The sequence below is a fragment of the Galleria mellonella genome, unplaced genomic scaffold (genome assembly GCF_026898425.1).
Source record: "Galleria mellonella isolate WM207_F2 unplaced genomic scaffold, CSIRO_AGI_GalMel_v1 utg158, whole genome shotgun sequence".
Classification (NCBI taxonomy): Eukaryota; Metazoa; Arthropoda; class Insecta; order Lepidoptera; family Pyralidae; genus Galleria; species Galleria mellonella.
Genome location: NW_026442003.1, coordinates 874,791 through 886,047, shown reverse-complemented (window position 1 = coordinate 886,047; position 11,257 = coordinate 874,791). Strand labels below are relative to the sequence as shown.

At 38.9% G+C, this 11,257-nt stretch overlaps 1 protein-coding gene across 1 annotated transcript; it reads left to right on the top strand.

Annotated features, from left to right (window-relative positions):
• The first annotated feature begins 2,979 nt into the window (after positions 1-2,979).
• On the top strand, positions 2,980-9,937 carry LOC113511376 (dentin sialophosphoprotein-like). Its single transcript, XM_052892348.1, has 3 exons — positions 2,980-3,094; positions 4,526-4,978; positions 5,394-9,937. Exons 1-3 carry the CDS (start codon positions 2,980-2,982, stop codon positions 9,935-9,937), a joined length of 5,112 nt encoding a protein of 1,703 aa, XP_052748308.1.
• The last annotated feature ends 1,320 nt before the right edge of the window (positions 9,938-11,257 follow it).

The following is an 11,257-nucleotide window of genomic DNA, read 5'->3' as shown; positions in this document are numbered from 1 at the left end:
AGTTGATTCCAAAGAGTGGTTGTGCGTGGAATAAAGTGCATTGAAAAATGCACGGTTGGGGACCGCCACTCATCCAGATGGTTGGGATAGAACTTTAGTTTGTGGCGGGTTGTACGGTGGTGAAAATCAAGTGAAAGTCAATAATATAAAGCTAAAAAAATCTAATATTTCAATTGTGTTCCACAAATTGTATTCCAAATGGGTTTCCAATTGACGGAGTTATATGGTAACAAACATAAAAAAAAAAGAAAAAAAAATACAATCGAATAGAGAAATCTTTTTCTTTAAATCGCTATTGTTTATTTCAAATCAATGTTTTGTCAAGTATGTTATTTAATTTTGCTAAGAAACAAATTTGAAAATAGAATAAAGATATTTCGAAATCTTTTGAAAAAATTTTTTGAAATCCTTTTTACAATGTAATCGAGTAGTAGAAGTACTACCAATCCACAATGGGAACGGCAAAGGAATTAAGCCCTACAGCCCTGCATCTTCAGACAACGTGACCGAATACTTAAATGCCAGTATTAATTACATGTTTTTTTTTACAGTAATAAATATGACAATTCCATTTTTAAAACATTTAATTATCATTATTGGCATGCAATTATATTTTTAATTAATAATCAAAGACCTTTCTTTTCATTTTGTTTCAAAGATATTGTTATTTGACATTATTTTCTATTTATTTTTGTAAATTTAAAAATTATAATATAAATATAAAAGCTATGGATATAAATATTGATTTTAAGAAATATAAATATAATTATGACTATTTTTTAATTGTAATTATTATATAAATCTATCGCCCAGTGTTAACGCGATATCCTATTGGGAGCTTTTGCCAGTAGATGCCACGCTTGGCAGGCGGTGTTGTCAACTACTAATGGCTACCCTAAAAAGCCGAAATTAAAAGAAAAAAAAAAGAAACCGCAGTTAGGCTTTTGTGATGTTTTAAGAGGGACGCTGCTATCAATCCCGTTACAAATGGTAAATATTACACCTCATGCCGTTTCCACCCTTCAAACCGGAACACAGCCAAGCAGTTATAGACGGGACTAGCGGCCCGTCCCGGCGTCGTACGGGTGGACATTTTTACATTTTAAAAAGTGGCCATTAGGGCTGCACACGCGACGGAAGCTTAAAAATGGAGTAACTTCTGCCGTTTTTACATTTTCCTTCATTGCTCTGCTCCTATTGATCGTAGCGTGATGAAAAGTATACTATAACCTGCCCAGGAGTATGAAGAATAATTGTATCAAGTTTTTGTTTCTATAACGAACATACAGACAGACAGACAAAAATTTTAGTGATTGCATTTTTGGCATCAGTATCGATCACTAATTACCCCTGATAATTATTTTGGAAATATATTTCATATACAGAATTGACCTCTCTACAGATTTATTATAAGTATAGATTTTACGGTATCAACGTAAAGACAGGCTTTAGTTTTATATAGATACTAATTATAAGCCTATTTGTTTATTTAAGGCACATATTATAGCTTTCAGAAGCCTATTTACATTTATGTACGAACTATTATTAATATAATTTGTCACGAACAAACAGAATGTTAAATGCGTCATACATATTGTTTCCGTTGGTATATTAAGGGTACAAGGTGAGAGATCACCATAAGTTTGGAGACATCCGCAAGAGATTCACCAAATTTGCCATAATGCGGTCGTTAGCTCTGCTTCTGGCGCTGGTAATGTATAATTTTATAATTTTCATCATCATTTCCTATGATTAGAATTTGATCACCAGAGGGAGACTTTGTTTTTACAATCCAGGATAGAAGTATTTAACATTGGCATTTATGTCATCCTATTTTTGTTTAAATGGCTGATAATGAAATGGTAACCCCGTTTGCGCTATCGGTGTACGCTGGCGACGTACCAGTGGAAGATGACAGGTGAGGATGAAGGTCAGTTAGCCCATACTGACGAATTCAACTAGAATAACCACGATGGTTTCCAGGGAGAAACACGTGGAGTTCGACCTGACAGGGTATATCGCTAGTAATGGGGCTATTTGACCCCATTACTAACAATCCCTTTCCCTCTATATTGGCATTATCATATCATAATAGTCATGTCTCCACTGCTGAATATAGGTCTCTCCCATTAGAAGGGGTTTTGCCAGTAGTTGCCACAATTGGCATTGGACGTTGCTGCCCATCCGTTGACCATTCAGCTCCCTTAGTTGCCTCTTACGAGACTCGCGGGGAAGGAAAGGGTGGCCCATTCTATGCCGAGATCATGCGGCATTTTTTTTTAATGGATGATAATGAAATGGTAACCTCGCCTGCGCTAATGGTATACTTCAGTGAGAATTGATAGGGGAGAATGAAATTACAGGTCAGTTATCCATTTCGTCGGAGATGTGGTGAGTGCGAAAGCGAACCCATGTCTCCGACATATGGCACCTCGAGGGTATTTTTTTTTTATTTTACTTTGTCTGGTTTTTGGTGGGTACACCCCCACCTTACGGGGGGATTCCCACAGTAATCATTCACCTCCCACAAGGTGTATGGGTCTGCATAAAGCATTTTCCAGACGTTAAAAATAAAAAAAAAGGTCAGTTACCCATCGTGATTAATACATCTGAAATTCAACGCCATAGTTTTCAGAGAGGATCACATGGAGGTCAGTCTGATAGATAGTTTGCATTACTAATAATCCCTTCCCCCAGCATCACCGGGGTTCCTCTTTAAATACGTCTCTGATGCCTAATGAAGGATGACGGGGAGAATCGATCCCAAATGAAAAGCGAATATGCGAGTGTTTGCACAATTGTTGTCTGTTTTACTGGGGAAAAAGGGATTGGTAGTAATGGAGGTTTTTTTTATGGTTTGCGGTACAGTATTTAAGGCATCCTGTCCGCATTATTAGATACGGGTGACGGAATACCTACACAAGAGGGTACATGGTGGGCGCAATTTAGACGCAATATTTGAGAGCATGAGGAAGGTAAATGAACGGCCTGATACTGCAACAAATGAGTATGTGGTCGGCCTCCGAACTGGCGAACTCTGCTGTCTACCGGTCCCCCATTCGAGATATACCGGTCCCCAATTCCAGTAATGGAGGTTAAAGTCTCATTGCTAGCAATATACCCTCTTAGGTCGTTCCCCACGTCTTTCCCTTGATTCATCTTGTTGAGTTTGTCACGATAAACCGACTGGCCTGCTCTCATTCTTTCTTATTATCTTTTATTAGTATCACGCTAGCGTATACCGATGGCGTAGGCAGGGTTATCATCTCACTTTCATCCATTATAAAAATAACACTGTCCTATTCATGTTCTTGCTATAAAGCAGCTTTCAGTTTGCAGATATGATGAAGATATGACAGTGAAATTACAGGGTACCAAGGCATCACACCTTAGTTTTAATTTTTTATGTAATTTAGAATGGCAAACAAGCTGACGGTCCATCTGATGGAAAGTGGTAACCGTCACCTATAGATATAAACAATGTCATGGATATAACAGAGTATACTGTTTCTCCCATGATACCCCCCATACGTTGCCATTACTGAGGACTCAGATGTTATTTCTCTGTATCCAGTAAATCCCCAGGATTGGCAACATATGAAGGATATTATGGTAAATCTTGGTAATGCCCATGGTACTGTTCATGTCTATAGATAAAGGTTACCATTTTTCATCAGATAGGCAGTCAGCTTGTTTGCCATTCTAAATTAAGTCATCATGAAACCATATCATATTGGTAAAATTATTATAGGCTTCATTACAATTGACTGATTTTGTTTGCAGGTCGGCTCAGCTGTTTGCTTCCCATCATTTGGAAGTAAGTATCTGATTACAATTTTATAGATTTTTTTTCTTTATACAACTTAGAATGGCTAACAAGCTGACGGCCCATCTGATGGAAAGTGGTAACCGTCGCCTATAGACATGAGTAGTACCATGGACATAACAGAGTATACTGTTTCGTCCATGATATCCCCCATGCGTTGCCATTCCTGAGGACTCAAGTGTTATTCCTCTGTACCCAGTAAATTCACGCCATATCCCACCCTTCAAACCGAAACACAGCCATACAAACACAACTGCTTCACGGTAGAAACACGAATGGAACAGAGGTACCCAAGCAATCGACTTTTGTACAAAGTTTCCCTCTGGTATAGATGTCTCATCATCATCATATCATCTTTTAACTGGCCACTAACTACCAGTCTTATTGCTTGCAATGTACCTTGTCATGTCTACCTCCATGTGGTACCCCTGGAAATCATCGTGCTGAATTCTTGGTGTATTCATCACGATGGGCTAAAGCCTGTTCATCTCACCTATCATCCCTCACTGGTGCCCCGTTAGCGTATACCGTAAGCGCAGGCGGAATACCATTGCATTGTCATCCATTAAAAAAATGACTATTTCAGTATTGATTTGAAATTAATTTATGATATGTCAGTAGTGGTCTAGTGTTTGTAGTCAGTACCTGATCCAATGAATGTTTGCACTTAATCTACAAATAATTTCGTTTCGTCAACAGACATTGGCTTGGGCGCAGCTGGAGGAATTGAGGGAGCTGCAGGTATAGGTGCAAATGGATTCGGAGGTGCAATCCAAGCAGGAGCTGGCGCCGCTGGCAATATTGGATTATCATCTGCACTAGGAGGTGCTGGCTTAGTCTCAACTGGAATTGAAGCTGGAATCGGTGCCGCAAGTCAAGCTGCATCCGATGTTGCCAGTGGTAACTTTGTCGGCGCTGCCACTGATGCTGCATCTATTGGTGCATCAGGAGCGTCAAGAGCGGCTAATATTGCAAGCAATACTGTATCATCTGACGCATCTGCAGCTGCCAACGGAGCTGAAAATGCAGCTACAATCGGATCTCAATCGGGTGCTGGAGCCGTAGACTCTGCAGTAAATGCAGGTGCTGACGTGGCAACAGGCGCAGGTGGAAGCGGACTTTCATCTGGTGTGTCGGGCGCGGCTGGAGCAGGTTAAGTTTATTCCTACCTTTATACCAAATCTGTCTCAGGAAACATTCCCAATAATGTATGTCACTGATTGTTAATTTTAAAATTGGTAATTAATCAGTCAGTTTTAGGACCTTTCGAGTTTTCACAATTAAATTTATCATGTGCAACACTAATAGAACATATCTAATATAAATAACATCATGAGACTGGTTTGTTGAGTCTATGTTTAATTGTAAACCAACATTATTTTATAAAACTGTAAATAAATTAGAAAATATATTATAATTGATAAAATCTGGCGAATAATGGATATTCATTCGCAGAACATTTTAATTTTGGTCATTTACTATTCATTTAGACTAAATTAACTTCAATATAATATCTATTAAATATTGATACTTATTATTATTAATTATCCTTATTAATTCATTAAAGAGCAAGAAAGTGATGATGATGACGGAATAAAATACATTGCAGGAATCGGTGTCTCAAGTGGCTTGAGCAGCACGGGCTCCAATGTCAGCGGTGTCTCTAACGTTGGTTCCAGCAGCGATTCAAGCGCAAATAGCGGTAGTAGCGCTTCAAATAGCGCAACTGGTTCAAGCGCCAGCAGAAATTCCAGCAGTAGTGCAAACAGCTCAACTGGTTCAAGTTCCAGCAGAAATTCTAGCAGCAGTTCAAATAGCTTAACTGGTTCAAGCTCTAGCAGAGGTTCCAGCAGTAGTGCAAATAGCTCAACTGGTTCAAGTTCCAGCAGAAATTCCAGCAGCAGTTCAAATAGCTTAACTGGTTCGAGCGCCAGCAGAAATTCTAGTAGTAGTGCAAACAGCTTAACGGGTTCAAACTCCAGCAGAGGTTCTAGCAGTAGTGCAAATAGCTCAACTGGTTCAAGCTCTAGCAGAGGTTCCAGCAGTAGTGCAAACAGCTTAACTGGTTCAAGTTCCAGCAGAAATTCCAGCAGCAGTTCAAATAGCTTAACTGGCTCGAGCGCCAACAGAAATTCCAGTAGCAGTGCAAACAGCTCAACTGGCTCAAGTTCAAGCAGAGGATCCAGCAGTAGTGTAAATAGCTCAACCGGTTCAAGCTCCAGCAGAAATTCCAGTAGTAGCGCAAACAGCTTAACTGGTTCAAACTCCAGCAATATTTCGAATAGCTCAAGTGAGTCAAACTCATACGATGGTTCTAGCAGTAGTGCAAACAACGCAAGCAGTTCAAACAATAGCGGAAGTTCCAGCATTAGTTCAAACAACGCAAGCAGCTCAAACTCCAGCGGAAATGCTAGCAGTAGTTCAAATAACGCAAGCAGTTCAAACTCATACGATGGCTCCAGCAGTAGTTTAAATAACGCAAGCAGTTCAAACTCTATCGGAAGTTCTAGCAGTAGCTCAAACAACGCAAGCAGTTCTAACACCAGCGGAAATTCCAGCAGTAGTTTAAACAACGCAAGCAGTTCTAACTCCAGAAGAAGTTCCAGCAGTAGATTAAATAATGCAAGCAGTTCAAACTCTAGCGGAAGTTCCAGCAGTAGTTCAGATAATGCAAGTAGCGCAAACTCTAGCGACTCTAGTGTAAACTCCAGCGGAAATTCCATCAGTAGTTCAAACAGCTTAAGCGGTTCAAACTCATACGATGGCTCCAACAGTAGTTTAAATAACGTAAGCAGTTCAAACTCTAACGGAAGTTCTAGCAGTAGCTCAAACAACGCAAGCAGTTCTAACTCCAGCGGAAATTCCAGCAGTAGTTCAAATAACGCAAGCAGCTCAAACTCATACGATGGCTCCAGCAGTAGTTTAAATAATGCAAGCAGTTCAAACTCTAACGGAAGTTCTAGCAGTAGTGTAAACAACGCAAGCAGTTCAAACTCTATCGGAAGTTCCAGCAGTAGTTTAAACAACGCAAGCAGTTCTAACTCCAGAAGAAGTTCCAGCAGTAGTTTAAATAATGCAAGCAGTTCAAACTCTAGCGGAAGTTCCAGCAGTAGTTCAGATAATGCAAGTAGCGCAAACTCTAGCGACTCTAGTGTAAACTCCAGCGGAAATTCCATCAGTAGTTCAAACAGCTTAAGCGGTTCAAACTCATACGATGGCTCCAACAGTAGTTTAAATAACGTAAGCAGTTCAAACTCTAACGGAAGTTCTAGCAGTAGCTCAAACAACGCAAGCAGTTCTAACTCCAGCGGAAATTCCAGCAGTAGTTCAAATAACGCAAACAGCTCAAACTCATACGATGGCTCCAGCAGTAGTTTAAATAATGCAAGCAGTTCAAACTCTAACGGAAGTTCTAGCAGTAGTGTAAACAACGCAAGCAGTTCTAACTCCAGCGGAAATTCCAGCAGTAGTTTAAATAACGCAAGCAGTTCAAACTCATACGATGGCTCCAGCAGTAGTTTAAATAACGCAAGCAGTTCAAACTCTAACGGAAGTTCTAGCAGTAGCTCAAACAACGCAAGCAGTTCTAACTCCAGCGGAAATTCCAGCAGTAGTTTAAATAACGCAAGCAGCTCAAACTCATACGATGGCTCCAGCAGTAGTTTAAATAACGTAAGCAGTTCAAACTCTAACGGAAGTTCTAGCAGTAGTGTAAACAACGCAAGCAGGTCAAACTCTAACGGAAGTTCCAGCAGTAGTTTAAACAACGCAAGCAGTTCCAACTCCAGCAGAAGTTCCAGCAGTAGTTTAAATAATGCAAGTAGTTCAAACTCTAGCGGAAGTTCCAGCAGTAGTTCAGATAATGCAAGTAGCTCAAACTCTAGCGACAATTCCAGCAGCAGTTCAAACTCCAGCGGCAATACCAGCAGTAGTTTAAATAACGCAAGCAGTTTAAACTCTAACGGAAGTTCTAGCAGTAGTTTAAACAACGCAAGCAGTTCTAACTCATACGATGGTTCCAGCAGTAGTTTAAATAACGCAAGCAATTCAAACTCCAGCGGAAGTTCCAGCAGTAATTCAAATAATGCAAGCAGTTTAAACTCTAGCGGAAGTTCCAGCAGTAGTTCAGATAATGCAAGTAGCTCAAACTCTAGCGACAATTCCAGCAGCAGTGTAAACTCAAACGGAAATTCCATCAGTAGTTCAAACAGCTTAAGCGGTTCAAACTCATACGACGGTTCCAGCAGCAGTTCAAACAATGCAAGCAGTTCAAACTCCAGCGAAAATTCCAGCAGTAGTTCAAATACCGCAAGCAGCTCAAATTCCAACGGTAGTTCCAGCAGTAATTCAAATAACGCAAGCAGTTCAAACTCATACGATGGCTCCAGCAGTAGTTTAAATAACGCAAGCAGTTTAAACTCTAACGGAAGTTCTAGCAGTAGCTCCAACAACGCAAGCAGTTCAAACTCCAGCGGAAATTCCAGTAGTAGTTCAGATAACGCAAGCAGTTCAAACTCATACGATGGCTCCAGCAGTAGTTTAAATAATGCAAGCAGTTTAAACTCTAACGGAAGTTCTAGCAGTAGCTCAAACAACGCAAGCAGTTCTAACGCTAGTAGAAGTTCTAGCAGTAGTTCAAACAACGCAAGCAGTTCAAACTCCAGCGGAAATTCCAGTAGTAGTTCAAATAATGCAAGCAGTTCAAACTCCAGCGAAAATTCCATCAGTAGTTTAAATAACGCAAGCAGTTATAATTCCAGCGGTAGTTCCAGCAGTAATTCAAATAACGCAAGCAGTTCAAACTCATACGATAGCTCCAGCAGTAGTTTAAATAACGCAAGCGGTTTAAACTCTAACGGAAGTTCCAGCAGTAACTCAAACAACGCAAGCAGTTCAAACTCCAGCGGAAATTCCAGTAGTAGTTCAAATAACGCAAGCAGTTCAAACTCTAGCGGAAATTCCAGTAGTAGTTCAGATAACGCAAGCAGTTCAAACTCATACGATGGCTCCAGCAGTAGTTTAAATAATGCAAGCAGTTCAAACACTAGTGGAAGTTCCAGCAGTAGTTTAGATAACGCAAGCAGTTCAAACTCATACGATGGCTCCAGCAGTAGTTTAAATAATGCAAGCAGTTCAAACTCTAACGAAAGTTCCAGCAATAGTTTAAATAACGCAAGCAGTTCTAACTCCAGCAGAAGATTCAGCAGTAGTTTAAATAATGCAAGCAGTTCAAACTCCAGCGACAATTCCAGTAGTAGTTCAGATAACGCAAGCAGTTCAAACTCATACGATGGCTCCAGCAGTAGTTCAAATAACGCAAGCAGTTCAAACTCCAGCGGCAATTCCAGCAGTAGTTCAAATAACGCAAGCAGTTCAAACTCATACAATGGCTCCAGCAGTAGTTTAAATAACGCAAGCAGTTCAAACGCTAGTAGAAGTTCTAGCAATAGTTCAAACAACGCAAGCAGTTCAAACAACGCAAGCAGTTCAAACAACGCAAGCAGTTCAAACAACGCAAGCAGTTCAAACAATGCAAGCAGTTCAAACAATGCAAGCAGTTCAAACAATGCAAGCAGTTCAAACTCCAGCGGCAATTCCAACAGTAGTTCAAATAACGCAAGCAGTTCTAACTCATACGATGGTTCCAGCAGTAGCTCAAATAACGCAAGCAGTTTGAACTTCAGTGACAATTCTAGCAGCAGTTCCAACAACGCAAGTAGTTCAAACTCCAGCAACAATTCCAGCAGCAGTTCCAATAGCTCAAGTGGTTCAAACTCCAGTGACAATTCCAGCAGCAGCTCAAATAGCTCAAGCGGTTCAAACTCATCTGGCATTGCTAGCAGTAGCTTAAATAGCTTAACTGGTTCACTCTCGAATGGCATCAGAGGTTCAAGCAGCTTAACCGGTTCACTGTCAAGTGGCTTGTCCGGCAGTAGCTCAAATAGTTTATCCGGTTCAAACTCTAATGGATCGTCCGTCCGTGGGTCAGGTGGTTTAATTGGGTCACTCTCAAGTGGCGGATCCAGTAGTAGTTCAGGTAGCTCAGGTGGTGCAAGCTTAAATGGTGGTTTGGGCGCTAGCTTTGGCGGTTCAATCTCAGGTTCAATCTAAAATGGCAATTCTAACAATGTTACCTATAATAATTAAAGCAGTTCTAGCAAGAAAATTCCGATTCGAATAATTTTTATACTAAAAGTAGTAGACTCTAAAAGAAGTCTATCGAGAACTTTAGCATTCTCGACAGACTGCTTTTGATGGGTTTGATGATGTCATTATCATCGGCTCAAGAAATGCTTCCTACTTCGATTATTGTTAATTTTTGTTACACTAAAAGAAACCTCAATTTGTCTAGTCAATGTAAAAACAATAATTTTATGAAGCAGGAGACTGACTTGTGCCGTTTTACCGTCAAGCGATGATCTGACTCAGCGTCGATCTTTATCCAGTTTGGAGTCGAAAAGTAAAAAAATGATGTAAAAATAATTGGAGTTGTGTAATATTGTAATGAATTTGGGACCTGTTTCAATTTGAAATTGGCAAGTAATAAGGTACTTTGAATGTAATATATACTAGTTATATACTGTTAATTTTCTCTTTGTTTCCATATTTTTTTTTATCTATTTGTATAGATTAAGTGCTTCTTTTGTTTCATATTTTTTTTTCAATTTCTCTCAATAAATGTGCAATTCATATTAATTTTTCATTTTCATTATTTCCTTTATTAATATTAGTAATCGTATTTACATATATATTCTTTACTGAACCTATTATAAAAAAAAAATATTTGGTAAAAATGGCGGACTTAATGCAATAGTGTATCAATTTTAATAGTTAGGTATTTAAATACTACTTAATTTTGCACAAAGCTTAGATATTTAGTTACCACTTACCATCCTATTTATGTATCTACTATTAAATTTACCATTAGCTGATTATCCTTCCAAGCTACATACATAATATTGATACTTTAGTAATAACTTGGAATATTTGAGCCTGTTTTCAAATCACATTTCTAATATTGGTTCTAACAAACTCAGAATATCAGGGCCCGTGAAAAATGAAGGAAATCGCTTTACTAAAAATGTGAATTAATTGAAAAAATCATTTAAATCACATCTGAATAATTGGTAGGCTCAACCAGTATCACAAAATAACTCAAATCTAGCTGATTCTCTAATAATACTTTTAGGTCAAAATCAATGATGGATTAAGCCCATCAGAGGCAAATCTGACTGAGGCTCCCAGTTGAAGATTTTTTTTTACGTTTTTAAATTCACATTTTTATGTATAAATATTTATGTCTTGCAAGAAAATTTTTTATTTCAAACTGTACTGAAATACATTTTATATTTTAAAATAAATAAATTTTTATTTTAAATTCTATATTAAATCATCTTTATTTATGTCGACTTGTTTACAAGCACTTTTATA

Bases quoted from the DNA above. Each gene is read 5' to 3' on its own strand.
- LOC113511376 (XM_052892348.1), top strand. From the start codon at position 2,980: ATGAACGGCCTGATACTGCAACAAATGAGTATGTGGTCGGCCTCCGAA. The intron at 3,095-4,525 runs GTTAAAGTCTCA...TTTCGTCAACAG, and splicing joins CCCCAATTCCAGTAATGGAG to ACATTGGCTTGGGCGCAGCT. The intron at 4,979-5,393 runs GTTAAGTTTATT...AATTCATTAAAG, and splicing joins GTCGGGCGCGGCTGGAGCAG to AGCAAGAAAGTGATGATGAT.